Genomic DNA, 27,365 nt, shown 5'->3' on the forward strand with positions numbered 1-27,365 from the left:
CAGTGGGAACTCAGTGCCACTGCTAATGCCAACGTTGTGTTCATTGCACAGGCCTCAGTGCTTCCCAAAATTCAGTAGAGCAGCTTCTTGTTCACTGAGAGCACAATGCCAACACTAATCTGTGACCTCTGCCTATCAGTGTCCTACTCCTTGCTGTGGGTGCCCAGCTGAGATGCCATCCTGCTTTCTCCCAAACCAGGACAGCTCCACGCTCCACCCCCGGAATGTCCTTCTGACTACATGATTATCCTGAATCTGAGAGGTGACACAGCACTGTGCCCTCGGGAGCGCAGGACTGATTCACCCCAGCATACATAGGTACATCTTTCAACAGGTAATGAGATAAAACTGCAGGCAGGAAATTCACTCAGGAGCACTGAGTTTGGTGTGAGACAAAGTTGCATCTTTCTTAAAACAATTATAAAACTGGAATCAAAGAAATGAATCCTTGCCTATGTCTGGTTTTCATTTGAATACTGCCACAACTGAGCAAGTGAATCTAGGGTGTCTCCCCCTCATCTATTTTGTAGCTCCAACTCTTCTCAACAATTTGATGTTCAACATCACCAACTTTGAGAAAGGGACCTGCAACTTAAGGGAGAAAACATCTGCAAATAGCTACATCTGCAAATAGTTATCTGTGAAAAGCAACATCTTCTGGGATATAAGGCATTCCAGAGAAATCAAGTATGCCTTTTCCAGCTCCAGGAATCCCTGAGGAATAAGAACTTTTTTTATTACTCTGAAAATCACTATACAAGCTAAACAAAATCTAAATTAAAAAAAAAAAAAAGCTTTATTCTTTTCAAACAGAAAGTTAAGGTACAAGTAAATGTCAGGATAGAAGCTCTTACAGCACTTTGTCTTAATCTGCACAGTGTCTGAAGCCCCTTCAGTTAAGAGCTGATAGGGACAAATTTGCAGGTGATAGGACTGGAGCCAAACTGACAATGCAAAGCCTTCTATTCCAGATACATATCACAGAATGGGCTCCCCTTGCAAGTCACACTTCAGATAAGAGCACAGAAGTGATCAAAAGCAGCTGAGACCAGACGGCCTGAGCAGTACAGTGTTTTAACACTTGACAGTGTCCAAAAATAGATACCTCGAGGAAAGCACAGGAACAAAGAGAGCATGTAATAACCCTTCCTCAGTTTCCATCAGCATTTGGCACTGCCTGGGAAAGCCAGTGCCTAATCCCACACAAACTTTACTGAAACAGAGCTACCCTGTCCAAAGACGTCCAGTCCACCTGAACTGGTGTAGTTGGTGCCATCTCACAAACGAGGTTAACTTTCTTTTATCTACTGCTTGAAGACAACCAGCTGTGCAAACACGTTCTCTGATTTACCTCCCCCAACTCACCTTTAAAAGGAGTTGGTAACTTTTCTCCTCACATTAGAAGGTGAGAACATCACTAGTTTTCCTTGTTTAGTTAGATTTTTTTTTGCGATTACCCTATATCAGGGATTATACATTTTCAAAAGTAGCTGACAGCAGAAGGCAGAGTTAAGGGTGGAATATTAAACTGTGTCTCACCAATAAGTTTGGGTTGGTTTTTGGGTTTTTTTTTCCACAATTGTGCCACTTTGCACTTTTTAATTTTCAGAATGCTTTCTCATAGCAGAGTCCATACTCTTAAGTAAAATCAGACCTAAGTCTATGAGGGACCATGCAAGGTCCAAGAACACACACTCTCTACCCCGGGTAATTCAAAGCTCACTCTCCTGCCATGATACAAATAGTTCCAGTGAACTCAATGGGATTTTGCACTACAGTTAAGCACATACCCAAGTGTTACCAGTATTGGTGCCTATTGTAAATGGCTGGGTATAATCAATGGAGGGTAAAGGTTATAAGTGATAATTACATGTTAACTATATGTCTAAACTAATACAGTTCCTTTACAGCTATTTTTTAAACCTTTTGCTTTAACTAATTTCCTATTCTGTTTTTAATTTAATCATTTACCGCAGTCTCTTAGTTACAATTTTTTTTCTGTACAAAATAACAGATAAATAGCTACTTGTGGATAAATAATGCCCCCACAGCTATGTACTGAACTAATATACCAAGATAGAGGTCAACTGAAATTCTGGATGTTTATGTGCTGCAAAAACTACTTCAACTTCGATTTTGCTGTTCTAAAATGTCAGCTCACTTCATATAAAAGGTTTGTCTTAAATCAGATTTGAGTATACATTGATAGTACCAACTAAATGCATGATTAGCTGTGGAAAAAAATCCCAATGTACTAATATATAGTTTATTCACATCGAAACCCTTTGCTTTAAAACACTTCCACACTGACAGAAGTCATAAGCACCTAAGAACTGCAGACACTCAGCATTTTGGATGTTACTTAGAAGTCAAAACAAGAATAAAATACAACACTCTACAATGCCATATTTGGATTTTATATTAGGAAAAATCTCTTCACTGAAAGGGTGGTTAAGCATCAGAACAGGCTGTCCAGGGAAGCGGTGGAATCACCATCCTTGGAAGTGTCCAAAAAACGTGCAGATGTGGCACTCATAGACGTGGTTTAGCGGTGGGGTTGGCAGCGCTGGGTTGGTGGCTGGACTAGATGATCTCAAGAGGTCTTTTTCAACCTTAACGACTCTGTGATTCTTTATTGAGGAAAAATAAAGCACCTCGGCAACAACCGGTGTGCTCTCATAGAGAAATCAGGTTGTAGGCGACATCCTTGAAAGGAAGAATGTTGTAAAGAAAATGTTTTCATTCAAAAACTTAGGGAAAGAGAGAAGGTGAATTTGCTACGCACTCCTACAACTCCTGTACTTTGATTTCAACCAGAAAGACACAAAATTGAACCGTTTATGCTGCACTTTAAAAACTCCGAGTCTTCCGGGATTTAGGCAATTGATTTTCATATTTAAATAACAATGAGTCGAATCGCTGGGGAATACGACTGTATGCACACCAATCCCGACTTCTGAGCGCCTACCCCTAGCGCTGCAGACACCGAGGTAACCTCCTACATCGCTGAAGCACCCAGCACACAAAACTCGGGGGAAAATCGTGAGGGAGACACTCAGCCTCTGTCAAATCGCAGCATCACGGCGGGGCTTCCCTGCCTGGCCGGAGCTGGGCTTGGCGAGCGGGACTGACAGCGTGTGAAGCGCACACGGCGGCGGTCTGAGGCACTTTAAAGGGCCCTTAACGCTAAGGAGCTACCGGCGGTGCTGGGTGGGAACACGATCCGGCCTTAGGGAGGGCAGGAGGGCGCTGAGGGAGTGGGTGACCCGCCCTCGGGGCCATGAGGGAAGGAGACGTGGTGCTCCGCTAAGCGCTGTGCCGGGAGGCACGGTGGCCGGCCCGGCTTCGGGGGGGAAGCCCTGCCTCCGAGCCTCGCCGCCCGGCCCCGCGGTGGTTCGGCGCCCCGCTCCCGGTTCTCGACCCTTTCTAGCCCGGAGGAGCCCCGGAGGAGTCGGGGCGGGCTGTGAGGGACAATGAGGAGCTGACAGAAGAGTTTCTCTGCGGTGAGGCAGCGCCATCTTGAAGTACGGAACAAAAGCCGCGGCGGGCGCCATTTTGCATCTGCCCGAGGGATGAGAGGAGCCTCGCTATTTTCCGCCTGGTGGGCGCCGCCATTTTAGGTTACGGCAGAGCCTCCAGCTTTCGTAGCGCAACCTCATTGGGCGCCGCCATTTTGGCTTACGAACAGGACGGCGACCCGCAGGGGTCCTCACCCCCTCCCTTCCTCCCTTTAGGTGCCTTCATAAAATGCCCGTCGAGAATCCCCTCTTTTTTCGCCCCGCTCCCAAGATGGCGTCGATGCGGGAGAGCGACACCGGCCTGTGGCTGCACAACAAACTGGGCTCCACGGACGAGCTGTGGGCACCGCCGAGCATCGCCTCGCTGCTCACGGCCTCGGTCATCGACAACATCCGCCTCTGCTTCCACGGCCTCTCCTCGGCCGTCAAGCTCAAGCTGCTCCTGGGGATGCTGCACCTGCCCCGGCGGGCGGTGGATGAGGTGAGAGCCGGGCGGGAGCCGCAGCGAAGCGCGGCGCGGGTGTGTGTGAGGGGGAAAAGAGATCGGAGGTGGCATGAAGGGGCAGCGGCGCCAGCACCGCTTCCCCTGCCCGCCCTTTTCTGTCCACACGGAGGCTGCGGGGAGGGGACACCCCGGGCTCCCCCACAGACCCTGGGGGACGAAGCCGAGAGGCCGCTGCCCCTCACGGGCAGGGCTGTGTGGTGGGGCTGGTCTCCACAGCCGTCCCCGCCTCTCCCCTGCAGACTTTCTTGGACGAGGAGGGGGAGGACTCGGTCCTCGGTGTGAGGGGAAGCGCTGAGATTGCCCGTGATAAAGGAGAGAGTAGAGTGGGAGCTTTGCTGGTTCTGCTCCTCCTCTTCCTCCGCTTCGGGGACTCCCTGGCTGGCATCAGTCTTTTAGGAGCAGTTTGGACCTGCGAGCCATCGTGTGCCCCCACACGGCTGCGTTTTAGGACACTTTTGGGTGCTTTTTAGGGGAGAGAGCTATTCTGAGGCAGTGGTTGTTGTAGGGCTAGGACAGAAAGGCGGGATCGTTTAGGAGCTTCCTTCACTCCTTCCTTAGCACTGGCAGCTGTGTAGGTGTCACAAGTCGAACATCTCGGCTTTAGGAAGGACAGCAGCAAGTGCTGAAACTTTGAGAGTGGAAGATCTGGGGTCTGCAGTGAAATGGGCTCTTCCCCACCCTCTTGGAGCCAGGGTTTTCGTGAAGAAAATTGCCATGCTTTTTGTTTGCTTCTCTTCACCTTTCTGGGAACAGCTGGTGCTTTCCTTTACACTCCCACCCCAGCTAATAAACTGGCTGGCTCGAATCTGAGCTGGCTCTGCAACCTTATTCCCTTGGCCCTGGACCGTACCTGGCTTATTCTTACCTATTGATGTTTGGGGCAATAGCTGGAGAACGATTGGAAATCTTAAGTTTCTTCAGCCAGATTCAAGGAATTCCTCTCCTACTTCTATCGTGTAAGGTGTTGGTTCCTGGTAACAACCATGGAAGCAGTGTGTAATTAGTCCTCCCCTTGTGCAGGGTATTCTCAGCTGTGCTTGCACCAGTCTCTTTCTTGGCTAGGACACAGCTGCTGCTTAGGCTTAATACACAGATATACTAGGCAGGGTGTGGTATCTAAGTTGGATTATTGTATGCTCAGCTTTTGTGCACTTCTAAGCTGAAAGTGGACAAGCATCACCTTTAAGCAATAATTTAGTGTATGTCAGTGCTTGTCTTGCCACGTGCATCTGAGTGGTTTTTCACTTTGTTACACTGGTGTCAATTTAAAAAAATTCTTGTTCAGCATGTATATGCTGATTTTTTTATTTTATTTTTTTAAACATGATATTAATGTCCAGTGCATAAGCTGTCACCCTTGTGTGTGAGAAATGAGGCTGTATTTTGGACAAATGAAATAACCAAGGCCAGAAAGGGGGGGATGGGAGCTCGTGTGAACTCGTGAGTTAGCAAAATTGTTCTGAAGTGTGAAAATCCCAAGTAGCCTGGAAGAAATGAGTAATGCAGTATTTAGAAAAGGCTGTCAAATTAGTGGTGGTTTTAGATTGAAAAGAGCTTCAAAAAGCTTAGGGACCTTCATAAATAACACTCATGCCAATTGTTTGAGGGAGCAGCATTTAAGCAAACTGAAATAATTTGTTGAAATGCTGCAAGAGTGTTCACTGGGTGGGTAAAAAACCCTCATGTTTTAAACCAATTCTGAGGAGGATGGATCTGTGCTTTTGTTAGCTGTGGAGATAAAGTGTATGTAGAGAGGAGCAAGTCAGTTGCTGTGTGTTTTAGTGTATCCTTTAAGTGGTCAGAATGTTGCAAATACAAAGCTCTTGTTACTGCTGTAACAAAATATTGTGGGATTTTTCAGTTTGGTAGAGTTCATGAATTCAGTAACAAATTTCATCCTTTATTGTAAACAGATCATGCTTGATTGAGATCTACCTGTAGCATCTTAATTATTTCAGGGATGTGACTTCCTTTTTTTCTTCTTAAACTGGAAGGAAAGGCTTAAAAAAGTGGTTAAAAATGGAAAAACTCATGAGTCAGAAACCCTTAACATTGCTAGTAGGCCTGCTATTATCATTATAGACTTCCTTCTATAGGTGGTAAAAATAGCTGATGTAACAAACTGCTGACAGAAAGGGATGTTGTCTTATCAGACACTCATCATTTGTGGTGAATTTGCTAAAATAGTTGCATTTGTGGAGATTTGTTACATAACTTACTGTTAAGATTTTTCGATATTTTAACTGGCATTGAGTGTCTTGCATATGATACCCAGAAAACAGAGAGAGATGTTTGTGTTCAGTGTGGATCTGCAGCAGCCCCTACTCGATGTCTTGTGGAGTGCCAGCAGAAGTGCACCAGGACAGGGTACCTGTAGCTGCCTGTAAATGAATTTAGGCATTTGGAAATCACTCCTTTATCTGAAAGTGATTAAAATGAACTGTGAGAGTACTTAATGAGTCTCTTTGGAAAGTCACATGTGTGCCTTCCATGCTGTGTGCCAGTGTGTATCGATCATGTGCAAGAAGCACTAAGCTGGCATTTGGAAGCTTAATTGTATTGGAAAATATATTGCATCAGCTTTGTAAAGCTTTGGGAACCTCGATAGTGGGTACAGAATATGTTAAATGTTAAAAGATGTTCCCTTCTCTAGATAACAGATTCCACTCGTTGTTTCTCCTTAAACTCTTTTTGAGTTTGTTTGTTTTCTTTATGATAGCAGTTTCACCAAGGCTTAGGATAACATGGAAACCATTTGTGAGAAGACATTTGAGTAGAAAGTTATGTGGGAATCAAGGAAACTGTGGTGGTATTTGGGTTAGAAGGGATTTAATTCCTGCTGGTCCTTTCTAAATCTCTGTGAAAGCTTCAGTCTAGACAAGTGAATCTTCAATGAGCTCTCTTGAAAGCTCAGTCCTTCACTTAAGTGGTTTTTTTCCTCATATGTAATATCTCTCAATTTTCATAATGTTTTCATTCAACACTACAAATATTATATAGATATAAGTGACTTAATCCTCATAATACTCCTGTGGGATAGGTAATAAACCTCATTTTTTTTATCATGCTGGGAACCTCATTACTGCACGTTTGTTCCTGCTGACTAGGAAGAATAATTGGCTCTCATTTTCGTCCTAAGCTGTGTTTTGTAGGCAGTTATCAAAAATACCCTTTCCCACTGTAATTCTCTGGGCAGAACTTGGGAACTCCTGAATCTCTCAGCCTCCCAGCTTTTCAGCTGCTAAATTTTTTCTGGATAATTGCGCTTATTTGAAATGATGCCTAAAGCTCAGTCTAGTGCTGACCAGAGTTTCAGTTGTGAATTTGGCAGAACAGTTACTTCTGTTTATTTTGTATATTATATTCTTGTTAACCTGATTCACAATGACAAATGCAAGTTGTTTCTTCCTGTGCCAATGTTTAATTTATTTGTTCAGGGTTAGACTGTGATGTTACAACCAAGTTTGGAATCAGGGCTGTGCTTCTGTGCTCTCTGAATTATCCTGAGAGGAAGATCCCTATCCCAGCGGGGGCCTGCCCTTTTATTACAGTAGCTGCAAGAGAGCAAAAATCAAAACTGTTTATTCCTTCTGGCTTATGTGAACCAGGAGTCATCTACCCATGGAAGTGGGAATTGTGGAGTACTGGTGCAAAGGAGTCAGAGGGCACATGACACTTGCCTTTCCCTATGTTCAGAACAGACAGGCTGCTCTGCATCTTTTTGGCCTGCACTTAATGTTCTTAGTTATTCTGTGATGTAATATAGTATATTTTAATCTAATAGCTCTCTTGGCCACTTCTACTCTTTTTCATGATTAAAATGCAAACCACATACAATAGTGATACTTGATCCATCCTTGGTTTGTACTGTGTAAATATTAATACTGTACTTTCAATCCAATGCTTTTAGTTTAATGAAAATGCTCTATAATAATAATACAGATACCTATTAAATATCACCCCTATGGCCCCTGAAAGATTAAAACTTGATTTTGTTTATTAGCCACCTGTTGATGTAGTTGTCTAAAGGTATAGTCCCATATATTAATTTGGGCATAATATAAAGCAAATGAATGGGAATTCTTTGCAAGAAGTCATCTCAGAGCCATCATGTTATGCCTTATTAGTAACATTTCCTTTTTTACTCCTTCCCACAGTCCTGTGTGTGTATTCCTTCTGCACAACCATTATTAATCTGCCTTTGTTCCCAGACATTTTCCATCCTACCTGATCCTTTCTTGCTAGATGTTTCTAGTCCTACCCTTTACTTTTTCTTGTGTGCCAGCAGGCTGAGAAAAATACTTCAGATGCTTAAGTTTCAGATGAGAAAAATGCCAGAACATGTTGCATCAGATCTTGACATTCATGCTTAACAAGATGCTGGTTGGAACTAAAGGGAGTTTTACTCCAGTGTTGCAATCTTAGACAATTAAGAGTTTAGAATTATGGCTGTGCTCTGTAAAGTGACCCAAAAACTGTATGTAGGATTCCCTATTTTAAGTTTCATTTCAGGCATTCTCAAACCACAAATGAAGTATAATTTTTTCAGCTGCCAGTTGAACAGTGAAGTGGGAACATGTCTTCAAATGGCAAATTAAATACAAACCTGAGTCAAAACTTGAATCCAGGCTTGTTAAATGCAAACCCCTATTCAGGCAAGGTCTCTGGTTAGCTCACAGTACGAGTTAATGTGCTTTGCTTCCTTGTGCGTGACAGTGACTGTTCTTCCATCGCATTCTTTCTGCCTCGAGGCCTAGTGATAATGTTATTTGCCCAGTGCAAGGAAAACAAGTTGTTTCTGGGCTCCTTTCTTGAAGGAACCAAAGGCTTGCGTAGTGGTGGGTTGTGGCATAAATAGGTTGCCTGAACTTTAATCCTGAGAACAGTGGGGATGCAACATGCCCAGACAAGAGCTCTCTAGGAACTTACACAGTATAGGCATGTAGCTCTGTGAATTTTTGGTGTAAAGAGGAGTTTTGTGAAGCAGGTATGAAGGGTAAATTGTGAGGATACAGAAAGCATCTTTCTTCTAGCTATTGCCTGAGTTTGCTTTGATGGAGCAAATCACATTCTGTGCACTTACCTGTGTTAGTGGTGTCCTGATAAAAGCTTAAAAAAGCTATAAATGCGTTAGCTCTCATGGCATGTTTTAGGTTTTCAGGTGTTTTGTATAAATCACTACCTTGATTCCTGAAGGATGGATAGGAGAATAAAAGACTTTGTTCTGATAGTGTTCACAGCCATCCTCCTCCTCTGTAGAAGTGACTTTCGATGAGCAGTTTAGGTTAGAGAGAATGAGAATTCTGTGTGGAAGTTTTGGTGGGCTTATATTTACTGAAAAAGAAATGAGCAATGGAGGATAGCAAAGACTAGGACCTCAGAGATCGATTCTTTCCACTGGGTGTGCATTAGTTAAATTGGGCAACGCATTAAACAGTGTGTGGTCCTGGTTATGTGCTCAGTTTAACCCAAAGCAAATCAGTGGTGCTGCTGAAGATAGCAACTGGCTCATGTTGAGTCTCCTTCCTGCTCCACTGTTTTTGTGGCTCTGGTGTTTGTGTGTCTGCAGTCAGTCACACCAATGAGCTGGTTGAGCTTAAAGCTGGAGAGATGCTGGTTTTCTGTCGGATGAACTGATGCAGTTCGTTTCACAAGCACGTTACTGTGAGCCCTGAAACGTGCAGGGGGCGAAGGACAAGCAGGCTCTATAGTGGACTTGTAAACCCTTCCAAAGTGAGAGGCCAATAACATCGTGTGGGTGAAAGGAATTGAGAAATGTCAGTATTTGTTTGCCTCTGAGTTTAAAAGTGGATGGGGGGAATGGGGAGCAGAGGTTTAACTTCTTCTTAAAGTTGTGTGAGTAGAGTAAGCTTATTTGATTAAATGTTCTCATATAAAAAAAGACTGGCTTTAAATAAAGGGAAAGGAATACAGCATAAAGGTGAAGATGAGTTTCTTGTCTTCCTGTGTTCAGAAGCATGTAGACTGTAACTAAGCTGTATGTGCTACAATGGGTTGTGAAAAACAAAAGTTCACATATTTCCTTACACTTGCTTGTACATTCTTCAGTGTTATAAAGTATGTTTAACTACTTTATGTAATTTTACCATTATGTTTTGTGACTTGATAGACATGAAGCACATCTCTAACATCTTAGTTCTCTGATGCTAATGCTGTAATGCTTACATGAAAATGTACTTGTTAAAAAAGCAAGTGTTGTCTTTAAGGGTTTCAGCTTACCTGTGAATGAAGTGAACCACTCATTTAAGAGATTCACTGTCTAAACCCTGACTGTAGTCACCTTGATATTGATTTCATAGTGCCAACAGACATGTTGATCAGTAATTAAAAAAACTACTGTGACAATGAGACTTTTTAAATTCATCTTATGCATTACTTAGCATTTTTCAAGATAGGTGCATAAAGAAAATTAACTTTTTTGACTATAGAAACTCTAGATAGATGGAAAATCTTTGTACTTTTGACATAATAGAGGCCTGTGTTTATTTATGTAATACATAATTTTTGTCAAACAATACAGTTTTGATTAGTCTGAAACACATTATTTTGAGGACTTAATTACGATGCAGATACGGTCTGTCTGCTTAATTATACTGTAGCTCAGCAAGGGGCACATCTTCATTTAGATGCCTGTTTAAATAACTTGTATTCTAGGTGATACTCCTATCACTGAATAGAAGGTGTGGGTACACTGGGAGTATGAGTGTAGAACATAAGGAGACAGTAATTTAAGAATTTGACCTGCTGCTTTTAGTAAAAATGTTCAGTGCTAAACAGAGCTTTGTGCTGCCAAAAGCTCAAAACAAACTGGGGTAAGATTGGCTGAAAGCACTAGAAAAAAATTACTTTGGTTCATTCTTTACTTAATTGTAGAGTTAATGTATAACTTTGTGGAAACAATGTCCCTCTTCCCTTCCCCAGTAGTAAAACATTGTGCATGTTTATGCTAGTGTCTTTTTAAAATAAATCCAACTATAACCTGTTTAAAACTGTTTCCAATTGGTTGATTTTCTTTTTCTTTTTTTGTTAGATGAAAGGGGCACTGACTGAAATTATCCAGCTCGCTACCTTGGATTCAGACCCCTGGGTCTTAATGGTAGCTGATATTTTAAAATCCTTTCCAGATACTGGCTCCCTTAACCTTGATCTTGAAGAACAGAATCCCAATGTTCAAGATATTTTAGGAGAGCTTAGAGAGAAAGGTAAGCCCTTCCTGTTGGTGAAAATTGCAGAAATATGGTGCCTTTTTTCAAGAATAACCTGTCATTTCATCTGCAGTCTTGCTATCTTAACAGTAGAGGTACCAGGACAAGCAGTATGTCTTGTCTTTGAACTACCACAGTTCATGACATGGAATGTTACTGCACTGGGAACTGTGATATTTGAGGAATGGTAACTTCCTAAAATGTCTTTTCACACATCATCAGAATTTACATGTCAGGTATTGCCCTGGGTCTTGGTGCAAGGCAACACACAAGTTAATGTGGATTCATTAGTGTCAGACAGGCTGTGTGTGCACTGATGGGTAACAACTGACTGACTGCAATAATTAGAGGGTTTTCTATTTTGCTGTCTCATGTCCTAGTACTGAAGAAGACAGTAAGTCCCTGTTTTTCTTGTGTGGACAGCGTTGTGTGTGTGGAAGCACCCTGTTGCACTAGGCGGGTGGGCTGCCTCTGCTGGAAGTCCTCTGGGCAAGAGGTGATAGGTGCTGGAGGGGAGACTGTCCTCAGGAAGAGTTATGCTGCCAGTGTCCAAATAGCTGCAGATTGCCCAGCAGCTGAAAATGTGGGTCCAGGCACTTGCACAGTTGCTGCTTCAAGCAGTGTAGTAAATGGTGATGCAAAACTACTCATACTTCAGTGGGTTTGTTTCAGCACACTGCCTGGAAAAAGCCCTCAGGCATAAATGGGCAGACATGATTTTGGACTTGGGATTGCAGCAGAACAATAATAAAATGACTTGGAGGTGGAAACATTTTCTTATTTTAAACAAACAATCATTTGTCTGTTCACACTAGATTTGAACTTTATTCAGTAGTTTCCTTTTCATGTGTAATTTGTAAGGAATCTGACATGCAGTAATTTTATCTTTTTTGACAATAGTAGAATATTTAAGATTCCTGTAATTTCCCTAGGTATAGTTAACATGGAAGCTTTTATGAAGCTAATGTGAAAAAACAAACATCCTAATAACTGGTTACACACTGTGTAATAATTGGAACTAAATTACTCTTGATGTTTAAACAAGTAATCTAAAATTTAAAACCACCTGTACAGTCTAGGTGTAAAATGTTTTGTAATTAGCTGTCAAGAGGTGCTAATACCCATGTACTGTGTTAACTCTTTATGCAGTAAGTGAATGTGAAACTTCAGCTATGTTGCCGTTGGAATGCCAATACTTAAACAAAAATGCCTTGACAACACTAGCTGGGCCACTTACTCCCCCAGTGAAACACTTCCAGCTGAAAAGGAAACCTAAAAGTGCCACTCTCAGAGCTGAACTCTTGCAGAAGTGTAAGTAGTATTAAGATTGTGTAGCAAATTGAATGGTGAAAGGAAAATTTATATTCAGTCTTATTCTCCAGCATGGTGATATACATTAAAAATTTCTGTTACAAGAGTTTTGGTTAAATTTTTCTTTTCTGGACTGATGTGTGGAAGAGCAGGTGCAAGTCATCCCGGCCATGATTACACTAAAATTCTTATCTTGATTTAAATGCTGTTCAGATTTCAAGGCATACAAAGAGCTGTAGCTTTTTAAAGCACAGATGGGTTCTCTCAGGGGTGTATTTAACATGTAAGGACTTGTGAGGGACAGCATTGGTTAAAGGTTCTGAAACAAAAGTAAAATGAGAACCCAAGTTTTGTTTTACCATGTGTTTTTGCAACAGGGAGCAAGAGCTGCTAACTAATATTTTCCTTTTGCTCAGTATTGGCTGTATAGGGTGTGGAAGCCAAGTGGGTTTTCGCTAAAAAACGGCAGCATATGTGTACATGGACGTATTGGTAGCTGGTTGAACTGAGTGATCTTAAAATAGCTTACTGTAGCTGCTGTTCTGTTGCAGCAACTTGCTGCTTTCTTGGGTGTGACTTGAGTAGTTGATCTGGTTAAATACAAGATTTGTAACTTTTTATGATGTGATATGTAACTTAGACAATTTACTCAATAGAGATTGAAATTATATTATTTTGGTAATCTCTTTTAGCTTAGATCACCTTGTTAGTTGCATAGTCATTGATTTTGCATTTTCTCCAAAAACTGTGTTAACTTCACATAAATGACCTGGATTTTAATTAAAGTATAATTCTTTCTTTGTTGCTGTTCCCCTCTCTTTATGTATTAGTTAACGTTTTTATAAGAAGCAATGTGTTTTTTTCAGCACAGGTTCTGTAATAACTAAAGCTTTTTTCTTTTTAGCAACAGAAACTGCACAACAGCTCAAGAAGACTGCAGGAGTGCCTTTCCATGCCAAAGGCAGAGGACTGGTCAAAAAGATAGATACAACAAGTATGGCTCACTTTCATCACTTTTCAGAAAGAAAATCTGATAAAATGGCCTTGATGAAGAATAAAATTACCATCTGTTTTTTACAAAAACTTAATTATTTTTGAAGCAAAGAATCTCTCCCTTTCTGCCTCCCTCTCTCCTGATATTTAAATATTTCTGACATGTCTTGTCAAAAAGAACAAGAGTGTGGAGGTTTTTTTAAATGGCAAGTATATCTGCCATGCTTCTAAAATGTATGCAGCCAGATCATGCTTGTAGACTTTGGTAGGAATTTAATTTGCATCACTCCAGGAATAACTCCTGACTAAGCCATGTTGCTCCAAAAGGGAGCTGAGTGGATCACAGTAGTCTGCTGTGCTCTTTGAAATGCTGTGAACTAGACTGAAACTATATTGCATTTGTATAATTCTGTCTGGAGAAAGAAGGGGGACAGTGTGTTCTCTGCAGCCAAGGCTGTGCAGTGACTTCTATCTAATGGACATGACGGACATTTATAATGATTCTTCAGCTTTATATTAAGAGATTTCAACTGTTTGCTGAAGTTCCCCAAATCCTGAATTTTTCAAATGAGTTTTTGACTAGAAGCAAGAGGAGAACTCAAAACTAGTTACATACTTTAAATCACTGCACAGGCCACCACATCACTTTTCTGGCTACCAATGTGATGCTGAGGTGTGAAACTTTGATTTCTTGGTTTTGTGGGTAGAAACTATGAAGTACTTTGTGCCGATGCTATTTAAGATGTGGCTTTGAGGACCGAAGTTTGGCCTCACGTTCATGCAGGAAATGCAAAAAGTCTGGTTGTAATTTGAACTAAAAGTTGTCCCAGTATAGAAAATGACCATTAGTTCTTGGCATTCTGTTTAGCTGTTGAACTAATAAAGCCAGGTTTTAGACATGGCCTTTGGAGCCAGGTGGTCTCTAGAAATAGGAGTTGGGCACCAGCTGAGGTTTGCTCTGCTGGAATGTACTCACATGAGTCAGAGGGTTGTCCTGTGGTGAAAGGGTTTTCAGTACAACATGTAGAGGGATACAGTCTCTAACATCAAACTAAAGTTCTGTGTTTATCATCAACTTAAAGAGTATGATGAGATTTTCAGGAGGCTCAAAGACCTGATAGATAATGTATATGTGTCCCTAATTTTTTGTAGGTAAAAGAGTGCTGTATTTAGCACTAGCATTAAGTGTGAGGTAAAGGGCAGCAGTGTAGAGTTGGGGGAAAACAGCTGCTTACAAGGGTAGCTGATTCTGCTGAGACTGATTGAGACAGCAGGTGTTCTGTTTGCACTGTAGACCCAAATTGGGTCCTCACTTCTTGTGCAAACAGCAGCTCTAGAATTTCAAACCCCTGTGTGAAGCACTCATTTACCTTTTCAGTAGATATGAGCCCTTAGCCTGCAGAAGCTTGGCTGAGAATCTTTGATTAAATTACAATTTTACCAAGTAACCAGATCGTGAAATTCAAAGAGCAACTTTGACAATAATTGGATTCAAAACATTTATGTCCTATACCATTTTATGTGTTCAGAGTTTATCTTTTACAAGTAAAGAAAGCATCAATGTGTGTAGGAAAAGTAGATTTTGCTATGAGTGCACCCATTTGAATACTTCAAGTAGAACAGCATTGCAAGCATTAGCCTAGAGATTGGCTCTTACTCCTTTGAAGGGTAAAACCTAATCTGACCTCTGAGGGACATGTAGTGTCTTATAGACAGTTCCACATTATAAACATTTGAAATTAAAGGGGAGGTAGGGAATGCATTAAGAAGGGAAAAAGCTGAAAAACTTGAATATGGTTTTGGTAACTAAATGTGTGTATCAGTTGTTGTTTTTTTTTTATCTTCCCTAAGCACCACTCAAAGGAATACCAAAACAAGCTCCATTCAGAAGTACTTCAGCACCAAGTGTATTTAGTCCTTCTGGAAACAGAACTCCTATTCCTCCTTCAAGAACACCTTTGCGCAAAGAAAGGGGAGTAAAGGTGGGTGTGCTCATTCTTGGGCTCTTTTTTTTTGTGCTCAGTTCTCCTTCCTCATCTACAGTGAGTTTCTGGTGCTGTTTTGAATTAAATATCAATATATTAAAGAAAAAGAGCTAAGGACGATATTTAAACTACATACATTTAACAATGGTTATTAAGTTCTTTATGGTCTTTCTTTTTAGCTTCTAGATATCTCTGAGCTGGATATGGTTGGTGCTGGCCGTGAAGCAAAGAGAAGAAGAAAGACATTAGGTTGGTACAGCATTCTTCTTACAAAGGCTATCAGTATACCTGCAAACAGGATCTAGATTTGCAGTACCATTTTGTTCTCAGTTTGTTAAAACTTAGCCTAAGCTAAACTTTAAAAACCAGGAGGATGACGTGAACCAACCCAAAAATGTTTTAGGGGAAAGATTTTCGCTTGTTTTATTTCAGTGCTCCCATTCCTCTTGCCTTGTGCCCAGTAACTCAGTCATAGAAAGGATTGAGCTAGCCATCCATTGTGCTTTGGGCAGCCCAGAGGTGTGTGAGTGGCTTCAGTACTGGAATTGTTCTGAGATATTCTGCTTACTTCTACTGACTGTAGAAGTAAATTAATTGAAAGTAATGTTGAAAAAACTTGGAGCACTCTTCAGAATTCTGGCTGAGAGATCTTAGGAAGTGAATAGTATCTGATATCATGCTTTTAAGTCAAGTGGCAGTGCAGTGCTCTACTTAACCATATCAAGAAGATGCACTAGTCAGTATATCTGTTCCAAAACAACCTTTTTGTATTTTTCACAAAAAAACCCCAAAAAAACCCCAAAACCAAAACCTCAGCAAAACCATATTTGGAATTAAGTTGTTGCTTGGGCTTTCATGCTTTCTAATGTCAAAAAATTAGCCAGTTCTGCCTAATCACTCAGTTACTGTATCTTGTACATTGTGGTTCAGTTCATTATTGGTTTGATTATAGAATTGTAAATGGAGTTTATCTATTTACAAATATACCTCTTTAATCGTGTTTTAGCAGGCTTTGAGAAATGCATTTTTATATCTTTATTTAAAAAGTATATTTAATTCAATATTTCAGAAAACTTTCTTGAACTGACTTCTATTTTTTTATGCAATAGATACAGAAGTTGTGGAAAAACAAGCCAAAGAAGAAACAGTAGTAGAAAATGCTACCCCAGATTATGCTGCTGGCCTTGTGTCTACACAGGTAAAACCAAACAATCAAACAAAAACCAATGAGTAAAAAAAAAACCCAAACCATGATGCATGCTACTCTAAAACTTTAAACACTGTAATGATATTTTACTCACTTTTTTTAAACGTGCCTCTTTATATAAAAATCTTTACATAATTTTTTACCCCAAAAAAGCGAACCTGTTGCTAGAAGTAGTTCAGTCAGGGAGGGCGGGAGGAGTTGTGTGTAGGCTTTTTTCCTCCTGTTTCAGGTATGGTACGGTATAGAAACTGTCATGCAGCTTTTTCTCTGTCAGGCCATGGGTTTTAAAAGAATTCTATGTCCTGCCCCCACTTCTGAGTTAGAAACTGTTTGCTTGGCATGTTACACATGCCAAAAAACAATATACAGGCAGATATTGCTAGGTCAGAGTCAGCAGTGAAGGTCATTGCCCATCTTTCTGCAGAATGCTCAGAGTATCTTTCTTTTAGCAAGCTCCACATTTTACAGAATACCCATCATTTATCCAGTAAGGCTACCTTAAATTAACTGTGTGCTAGACATGTTCCCCCAAAACTTCTTTCCTCTGTCACCCTCTTATGTTTATAAGGCTGGATTGGACAGTGAAGATCCTGATAGAGATACTGTACTGCGTATGCAGTGTCATGTATAGTTAAGTACAAAATGTGGCTTTCTTTGGCTTGATCTTACATGGCATCCGTTGTGTTGCTGTTCACTGCCTTTTTCAGTGGGAACAGAGTTTTTTACCTGAGCTGTTCACTGCTGCCTTCTGCTTGCTTATGTCCCAAAGGCCTTTGTGCTCTCTCGGTGATACTCTAGTAGGTCTTCTGCCCATGGATGAACGCAGGTTTCTGCTTACTAATAGTGAAGAGCATGTTTGCTCAGGCAGAAGGTCACTTAATTCTATAGTATAATTCTTCACAGAGTACCATCTGCACAAATTTCTAATGTCTGAAGTAGCAAGTTAGCATTGAACAGGTCATTAGGTAGGACTCTTAACAGAGGAGGCAGTAATTGAGTTCCCAAAAGGAATATTGTAATAAAACTAATGTTGAAATTGTGTTTAAAATTCAGAAACAGCACCTGAAATATATAGTGTGACTTTAACACTTTATTTTCTTTCTTTTTGTAGAAACTTGGCTCATTGAACAATGAGCCTGCACTACCTTCTACGAGTTATTTACCTGCTACCCCCAGCGTGGTGCCATCTTCCTCCTATATCCCAAGCTCTGAAACACAGCCAGGTAACAGACACATTTTTGCTCTTTGGACCTACTACCTCCAACTCTGTACAGTTTTACTGTCTAGCTACTATTGTATTTATAAACCTACTGTCCCTCTAGCGAAACTCCACCTTAGCAGTATAAAAATCCATTGGAAGAACCCAACCTTTGGGTTTGAAGTAACCAGACATGTCATTTAACCTAAATAAAGAAAGTAATTGTTGGCTTTAAGTCTTAAAATGACTGCTAGTTAAGTAAGTAAAACGATTTACTGATTTGGTTTGTTTCTTACTCTGTAATAGAAAATCCAGCCTTTTTAATCCCTAAAGAGACACCAGTAATAAACATAAGTCTGGAGTATATATTCCATATGCTAGCACTTCCAGAACAGTTGCTTTCAAGAGTCAGATTAATTTCTAGAGGCAAGTGCACATTAGCTTTCACGCAGTCTAGGATTAAGCCATCCATTTTCCTTTTGCTTTTGTAGAACAGTCTGATAGATAAGAGCTGTGATATTATCTGTGAGCTCCTGCATATTTTGAAAAAGTGCTTTGTTACTTTCAATTCTAGGAAATTGCCGATAGTAAAAAATAGTTTGTACAAATCCTTTTTTTCTACACCTCATATTTTAACCCACTTGATTTTACTCTTCTGTCCCTGCTGTGTGTAAAGTCTTAAAGGAGTGTATTAGTTTGCACTCAAAGATGTGCATGACTTGGATTCATTACCAGGTGTGGTTGTTACAGAGGACCAACATTTCAGTTTAATACATTAATTTTATATTTGCTTGTGAGCTGTGGGATGTTGGTCACTACAGAAAAATGTGTATGCAAACCCCAGTCATTTCACTTGGCCTCTGAGCACTTTAGAATCTCTCTGAAGGTCCATGCACATCTTTCTCTGGCAGAAAATTGGCATCTCTAGAAGGAACACAGCCAAGAGCACATCAGTGTGTCAGCAGCTAGTACTGTTTTCCAGAGTGTTGGCATTGTGTTCAACAGCAGGAAAAGTCTAGTTTAGAATTCCCTATTGTCTGTTCTCTATTTTTATTTTAGAAGTATAGAGTATTTAGCTTTTCTTATGGACAAGGAATATAAAACTGTTCCCTTGATATAAGATGCACACAGAAGATCCACAGATTTGGTCTCATATAATCTGAGGCTGCATAATTAAGCCCTGTTACTTTGTGCAAGTCAGTTATTATGACAAGAGAAGAAGCTGGTAATAAAACAGTACAAAATTAAGGAGTAACTAATTGGTACAAATGTTTGTCCTCTCAGTTGTTCACTGTCCCCTTTCACATCCACTGGATAATAGTCGTATTGTTAAAGCAATGCCGTGTCTGTGCTGAGATGGAGAACTGTAAACCTCTCATTCTCTGAAATCTGATCTGAAGGGTGTCAGCATAGCTCTGATCGATACCTGCTTTAGAGTCTGCTGTGAACACAGTGTGAACAGGTCAGATTAAACCCCATGGGGTTTGGGAAGGGTGCTTAAGCAGCTGTGCCTGTGTCTAAGTGCAAAAGAATGTAACTGGTGAGTGTCCACCGGGTAGTTACCATTGGCTGGACAAGTAACTTGTGTGATCAAGCTACTGAGATTGCCTAAGTTCCTCCACCTGCAGCCAGGTTTGGAATAGTAGCTTCCTTAGTGCAGGTGAATGGATCAACTTTGAGAAAGAACAGAATTAAGACTTGTCAATATTGTGGGGTTTTAATGCTCTTAGCAGTTAGTGTTTAAATAATGAGTGATTTGTGAAGACTACATTTAATTCTGGCATCTCTTTAAGTATATTTGTATTTTCAGTATCTGTTACTGGCTGAGACTTAGTTACCGTTTCCTTTGAAAGCTGTTGCTACATTAGGTAAAAACTGCTGGAATATTTTTGGTTTTGCTTCTACATAACAGTACAGCAATAGTCCTGATAGGATCAGAGTACAGTTGTTACAGCAATATAAGCTAAGCAGTAAATAAAGCAGTTTCAATTTAATAAGTCTGATATCCATTAAACATAAAATTTGATACTAAATATAGTGTAATCCATATTGGACAGCTAATTACTCTGTTGTCTAATTATTGCTAAAGGTAATTGAGTGGAAAAAGCATTAGCTCTTAAATTCTTCATGTGGATATTAGCATATTGAATCGTGGTGCTAAAATGGAATAATCAGAATTTTTAGGGTTTTTTTAAAGGCCATTGGTAATGCTAATCCCTATTTGTGGATTATGTTTTTAATTATCCCGATTGGTTTTTGCAGCTGGCTCTTCACGAGAGGCCTTGCAGACTAACAGACAGACTGAAGAGCCTGCAGCTCCCAATGCTACTACAACTCTTCCTGCACAGTTCAAGCAAAGAACGCCCATGTACAACAGTAACTCTAATCCACCTGCAGCTACACCTACCTCACCCCTCACACCCACCACGCCTCCTGCCATCTCCCCTGCGGCACAAGCACCACAAGTGGCCCCCCAAACTCAGCAACAACCACCACCGAAGAAAAGCCTCTCTCTCACAGTAAGTAAAACCAGGTTCTTTTTGACTGATGCTTTTGATGTAGGTTGGAAAATGCCAATTTTTATTATTGATCTCATTTAGTATGTTGGCAGTTCCTGGCCTTTAGATCATGGAGTGGTTGAGGCTGCTTTTTTTATAACCAAAGATAATGAGAATGTTTTGGGGGGGGGGGGTTTAGCATTACTGTTTTAATGTTAATCACGACATTTTTAGTTGTATAGTGTTAATATCGCAGTAAGATGTCTTTATTTACTTCTATTTGTAATGGAAAATAACGTGTTACTCATTATAAAGAATTTTGGAAGAAAGGTGTATTTCCAGCAGAGCTGTTGCCCAGCCAGTTTTACATAATATAAGCTGCTTAAAAGGATCCTGTCATTGGTGTGGTAGGAGAAAATACATCAATAGATTATTCTAAGGTGAAAGCCTTTATTTCTGTTCTCGCCACTCCACATCACACATTTTTGAAAGCCTGGGGGTGGGGAGGAAACTAAACTCAACAGCAATTATATGTCCTGAGGCACCTTATTCCTGGTATGTGGGTATATATTATGTGATACTTGAAGGTCAGTAGGTAACTAATTCAAGATGGAACTGATCTGAAGACTTTGCTAAGCACATCTATAAGCCTGGCTTGCAAGGTCTGAACTTTAAGAAGCTGGGTGAATTTTTTTTTACAGTATCTCTACTTCATGTATTAAACAAAAAAGAAAACTCTGAAATGACTGCAAGCCTGGGTTTGTTGGACTGTAGAGGAAGCATTGTGTTTTTTTTCTTTTTTCCTATGCCATAAAGGACACAAAATTGATAATGTAAACATTAAGTCTCTCACATGTTTCTGTAACTATTTAAAGGTGGTTTGTTTTTTTTTCCACTTTCAGAATTCAGTTGTCACTGCCAGAAGTATTAGGGGCAAGTATTAAAAAGGAGGAGGAAGCTTTGATGTTAAGGGGCTTTTTTTTTGTTTACTTTTTGTAGGTCCTACCAACTTTCACTGTATTCTTTTATGCTTATCTGCGGGTCCCTGTTTGCAGAGTTTTTCTCTACTGGAATTGACATTTGTTGTATCTGTTGCAGAGGGAGCAAATGTATGCTGCACAGGAAATGTTCAAGACTGCAAACAAAGTTACAAGGCCAGAAAAGGCTCTTATACTTGGATTCATGGCAGGATCCAGAGGTATGTACTGAGACTAATTTAGCTTGCTTCTGAATACCCAAATCTGCAATGCACTCACACATGCACATTTAGAAATGCTATACTGTAAGACTTTGCTTTAGGTTTGCCTGTATGTGCTGGACTCCTTCCTTTACTCCAGACTTACGGATTATAGTTCTAGCTACCTTGAAGTGGATCTTTTAGGGTCTATTTCCCATAAGTCAAACAGTTTGTCAGAACAGCTGCTGAACGTGATATATACATAACTGAACACATTGTAAAATCACAGCTTGAGGCTGAAGAGAAATAAGGCAGCTGGTCAACCTTGAACAGTCTGGTTGGGTCCTGCTACACTATCTAGAAGAGCAGCGAATGTAAATTCTTCTGTGGCAAGCCCAGATACAAGCTGGGTAGTACAGAACCTCTTGGCTAGCTCCTTGCTTTAGAAGCTAGCAACTGCTGTCTCAGACTTTAGATAACCACTGGGGCTGTGAATGACAGGGAGATAAGCTGTCTCATAGCTGGATCCTGTTATATACTGGCCTTGATAGACCAAAGCTGTTTTACCTACAAGATTATCGGGTGTAAAATGAGAAGGGGCTTAAGAGTCCTTAAGTGAACTCCATCATCTGCACTAGCTCTGGTTTCTAATTTGGTATTTGAGGGTTCTTATCACTGGAGCCCTGGAGCCTAAATGTGACTCATGCATTTGGATTAATGCAATAATCCAAATTAGCAATGATGACCAGGGTAGAGTTACTGTGGTGATCCTTGGACTTTAGGTTTGGTGTATCTTGCATTAATGATGGTGTTTTTAGTATTAGATGCTACTTCAAATTGCAGTAAAAGGGTGTACTTCAATAGCTAATGAACAGCTTTTTGTAATGCAAGATAAAGTAGTATTTTTGGAAGTGTGTGTGTGATATATTCACATATACAGAAAAGAATATATCAGTATGAATTTCTTCAGTAATAATGTCAGCACCTTCTGAAGGTTGGGTAAATAAATAACTGCCAACTGATATTCTTGAACACCATTTGAATACTTTGGAGGGTAACACTTAATATTCTACTGACAGGGAACTGAGTCTGGGACAAGTGGTTTCAGTGAAGCTGTTTTGGTTTTCTGAACAGCTAAAAGTTGTTGAGGCATTTAATTACAAAATGCATCCTAAATAAAATAAGTCTGGTAGTTCAGGTTTTCTCTCAAGGCAGAGAGAAATGGCACTGGCATGTTTTACTCCCCGTTCTGTTATTCTTCCATTTACTTTACCCTTGGGCTTCATCTTTTGGGGTCTGGTTTTGTTATCCTTAAAGCTCAGTCTGTAGAGTTCAGTCTGTAGAGTATAGAGGGAGGGAGATCTTTGGCTTTATGTTTTGCTCAGTTTGGGGTTTGAGGTTTGTTTTTTGTGTATTGGGTTTTTTTAAGCATAAGAACCCCTTTAAAGTGCTCTTTAACTTGCCTAATATAGTGTTGAAATGTATAATTTGTTTCTATTCTTGTTTCTGCAGAGAATCCTTGCCAAGAGCAGGGTGATATCATCCAAATTAAACTCAGTGAGCATACAGAAGATTTACCAAAGGCAGATGGCACGGGCAGCACCACTATGTTGGTTGATACGGTCTTTGAAATGAACTATGCTACTGGTGAATGGACCAGATTCAAGAAGTACAAACCTATAACTAATGTTTCCTAAGAGATGCAGCAACAGCAGACTGGACCAAATCAAGCTTAGAGTCAACCAGCTCATAGTGTATGTCAACTGTACAAAATGGCATTCATGTGTACATTTCTTATTACCCTCCAGAATAGAAGCTGTGGCTCTTCAACCAAACTGGGCTCAGTGAACACAGAAGATGGGGTCAAGCTCACTTTTTTTCTTTTTTTTAATTAATCTTGGGAGAGGGAAAGATGATCTTGACGGGGAGACGTTGTGGTTTTGTTTTCCTGCAGTTCAAGATGCTGAAAAAGATTACAGATGGGAGCAGTTCACTGCCTAGTGCTGGAAGAGAAGACGACTGCACAGTCCTTCATGGTTTACCATTAACTGAGGGCACAGATCTTTATTGTAAAAACATTTTCTTTGGCTACATGGGTTCTGTCATAAGAACAGACATTTGAAGCACCACAAGTCAGTGCTTGATTACTTTGTGTTTCAGCTGCAGTATAACTATTGCGGGTGGTATGTCAGTGTCTAAAGGTACCCACTGTATGTTTAGCTTATTTGTGCTTGGGTCATAGGATGAGATTGAGCAGCTTTGCTAACTCGCTATATTGTCAATGTACATGCCCAGCGTGTGTTAACCTGTATTTGGCATTATTTGAGATAAAGAGAAACTAAGTATCATAACTTTCTGAAGGAAAAAAACTGTCGAAATTAAAGTAGTGGTGGCTTGTCACTGCCTGGAAGTGACAGCTCTTTGCCATGGAAGTCTTGGAGTTGAAGTCTATCTGAAGCTCTTGCATAGCAAACCCTTTGCACAGCATAACTTGCATGGGAGGAAGGGAAACCACTCATCTTAAGACCAATTGGAGCTTAATTTAGAAATGGCCCTAGAAATGGTTGAGACATACATCTGAGAAAAAGTAGTAATTTTGTTGTCCTGAGGCAGTGTTAGTTTATGTTTGGTTGAGCAGTCATGATGTGTTTGATCGCCATGCCCTGACCCAGAAAGTTTTGAATGACTGTAGCTGTGGTTCTTACCAGTGTAGTTTTATCAGTATAATCGCTAATGTGGCCACAATTATACTGGCATATAAATGTGCCTTATACTTGTCCCCCGCTAGTAGAAGCACATTTTTATCTTTATAACTGTGTTCACACCACTGGTGTAATCTGGCTTTAATAATACAAACAAAGCTGGCATTTATTGAGAGGACTTGTGTACATAAGTCAGGATTGCTCCTTGGGAGACTTGGCTTCATCATTTGAAGGAGACTTGGATTCAGCGTCTGCTTTGTGCCAGTAGTTGTGTGTGGTTGGGAATGCTGCTTAGAAGGAAGAAATACAAAGATGAGTAGCAGAGTGGTGATGTGGTGCTGAGAAGGTACCTTGGGGCTGACTTAGAGGTTCCTGTTGAAGTGGAACTCTTAGGACAAAATGAGGCTTTTTTTCTTTTTTTTTCTCTGAAAAGAAAGCAGACCAAATCCCATAGGACATTTGTATACTAACAGACATCTAGATGATTTGATTAGAGTCTTGTTTTTTATTGGGGAATTTTTATTGCATTTTAATTTTAGTTTTTCAAACAAACTATCCAACAGGACAGGGCAAGTATAAATAATAAAAGAACCCCTGTATTCTACAGTGTTTTAAGATGTGACCAAAAGTGTAGATTTCTTAACCTTATTTAAGCAAATATGCAGAATGTTGTAGCTCCTGTAATGGCCAGTTATGTGATGGTAGCTGCTGCCATTAAGGAGTGTTGTGCATGTTTTAGTGTGAAAGTTAATCACATATAACTGTCACATTGGGGCTGTCCTCCACGTAATTACCCCATTTCAGAAACAACGTAGATTGTAATTTTGATTGCAACTTTTCTTTATAAACAGCTAGAAACCAGCCTGACAAGTGAGGATGAGTAGTGAGTTTTAGTTTTTAGGAGTTCAGTAGAATGCTTTATCATGGTTATAACTTATTTGATTTTAGTGTGTTACATGGTAAGGGCTGAAGATAGAATATGAAAATATTCATCTTTTAAAAAGAAAGGTTTAAAGAAAAGTGACATTCCTTTTCTTGTCTGCATTCAGATTTTGAAGTTTTTTTGTGAAGACCAGTTTTCTGTAAACATATATGATGCTTGTCTGTCTTGCAGCTTATTTAGCAAGCAGGAACAGTTATCAAATACAGTTTTTAAGAAGGAGCATTTAGAATATTGGCTTGAGGGGCATGGACTGTCACTGTAAACTGTTGATGAAAGACTTGTGCAACTGTGTCGTGGTCAGGAGCTGCTGTGTGGTGGCTCTTTTGGCTTCCTTGAGAGTAATTGTAGTCCCTCACTAAACTTTCTTGGTGCACAGAAGTCTGTATTTCAGACCTGAGGGTGGAGGCAGTTGCCCCTCTCCTCTTCAAGAGCCCTTCTAGGATGCAGTGGAGTCATTTGAGTGCAGTAGTATGTAGGAAGCTTAACCATGCTGCTGTTTGTATTTGCTGCATAACCCAGTTGGTCTCCAGGCCTGTTTGTCTAAAGTCAGTCATATGCAATAAATGGAAATTTTAAATAGAACTATAGTATATTTTTAATTCTGTTCAGTCATTAGAACGAAACAACACTGCAAAATTAAATTATTTTTTAAAGTGACTTTATGACCCTCAATATCAGAGCATTACTTCAACTTGATCTGTGAATCTAGAAAGTGTTTTTAAATGCCTGAACAAAGGGAAGGTTTTGCAACATTGTTAAAATGATACAGTAAGGAGTAAAACTACATAGAGCTCTTCAGTTCAGCCAATGAAGTCTTCAGATCAGTGTTCTGAAAGTAGGAACGATGCCAGACAAATCAGAAAGGGCAACATCAGCACTGAAATTCCAATATACTGGACTTGTTGCATACGGAACAAAATCTGGCCCTGGAACTTGATATTTTTTGTCTTGAATACTCAGTCACTCGGATGTGTTCTCTGGAGCTGAGGCTCAGTGTGTGCTGTACCTTAAACCGAACACTTGTTGACTCTGGAATGACTCGCAGATGCACCCAGAAATTGACCAGAGAAGTAGTTCTTCAAGCTTTGCTTGTGTCCTTTCCTCTTCCCTTTATCCAAGCAGGAAGCTTTAGGAAATAGCAAGCCCAAACTGTTGAGGTTTGGGCTTGAACTGCTCCTCAGCAAAGAGGATGTCCCAGTTTCTCTTGCCCTTACTTGTAGAGAAGCCTCTGTCTGTGCAAGCCTAGACACGGTATGAATTAGCTTGTTTGATTTTTTTAGAGTGTAGAATACTGGAGAAAGAGGCAATGAAAGTAGCTTGTGTTTTCCCTATCCTGTCCAAACTCGGTCTTAGGGGAGAAAGAGCACATACGTGCTTGCCCAGGCTGCTTTAACAACTTCTACAGTTGAAGTGCTGGGTTTCTGTTGGCTCCGTTTTTGTTCATGAGTGCTGTGAGGACCGGAAAGAGTAAATGAGTGTAACAAAGAAGCTGAGCCCGAGAAGGATGCTGAGCAAGAGTTCTGATCACAGACAGATTCCATCTTACTTGTCACTAGAACGTTTTTTTGCTCTCTAGTGCTCTGTAGTTATCTCCATAGAAACCAGTCTAGGCTTAGTACAGTTAACATTGGTATTGGGCCTGTATTTTGTGGGTTAACCTGATTTTGGCTGTTAGCTTTGCCATTTAATCTTTCAGTTCAATACCACAGGATGCAGTGGGGAGGAGCCTTTGGTAGTTGCTTGACATCTCCATGTGGAATTGGTCACTTCTCTCTCTGAGTTGTGTCAAAGTGCAGACCACTTGTGTCCAGATGAAAGAAATCTTGAGACTTTGACATTACACAGTTTAAGGGTGAATCACGTTTTCTTAGTAAGATCTGACTGGAAAAAAAAGACTAAAAAATGTTAAGCCAGAGCCCTCTGGGAATCTGGTGCCTTTAACAAAAACTGTCATTTTGTAAAATGTCACATCTATAGCATAGCCCGTGTGTTTTCTATTTTTTTTTTTTGTACAGTTGTAAATTCAAAATATTCTGTCTTTGGGTACGTATTTTCAGTGTAATACAGTATGTATAATAAAAAATTTAGATTTTCTAAGGAAA

At 40.4% G+C, this 27,365-nt stretch overlaps 1 protein-coding gene across 1 annotated transcript; it reads left to right on the plus strand.

Annotated features, from left to right (window-relative positions):
- The first annotated feature begins 3,146 nt into the window (after positions 1–3,146).
- NELFA (negative elongation factor complex member A) lies at positions 3,147–27,365 on the plus strand. Its single transcript, XM_027699891.1, has 11 exons — positions 3,147–3,999; positions 11,075–11,246; positions 12,399–12,560; positions 13,465–13,554; positions 15,405–15,535; positions 15,718–15,787; positions 16,648–16,736; positions 17,857–17,968; positions 20,206–20,462; positions 21,540–21,639; positions 23,131–27,365. Exons 1-11 carry the CDS (start codon positions 3,748–3,750, stop codon positions 23,313–23,315), a joined length of 1,620 nt encoding a protein of 539 aa, XP_027555692.1. The 5' UTR covers positions 3,147–3,747; the 3' UTR covers positions 23,316–27,365.

The sequence above is a fragment of the Neopelma chrysocephalum genome, unplaced genomic scaffold, assembly GCF_003984885.1.
Source record: "Neopelma chrysocephalum unplaced genomic scaffold, ASM398488v2 Primary Assembly neopelma1_142, whole genome shotgun sequence".
Lineage (NCBI taxonomy): Eukaryota > Metazoa > Chordata > Aves > Passeriformes > Pipridae > Neopelma > Neopelma chrysocephalum.

Coding starts and splice junctions, on each gene's coding strand:
- NELFA (XM_027699891.1), top strand. CDS start 3,748: ATGCCCGTCGAGAATCCCCTCTTTTTTCGCCCCGCTCCCAAGATGGCG. Junction 15,536..15,717: donor GCAAAGAAAGGGGAGTAAAG/GTGGGTGTGCTC, acceptor CTTTCTTTTTAG/CTTCTAGATATCTCTGAGCT. Junction 17,969..20,205: donor AAGCTCTGAAACACAGCCAG/GTAACAGACACA, acceptor TGGTTTTTGCAG/CTGGCTCTTCACGAGAGGCC.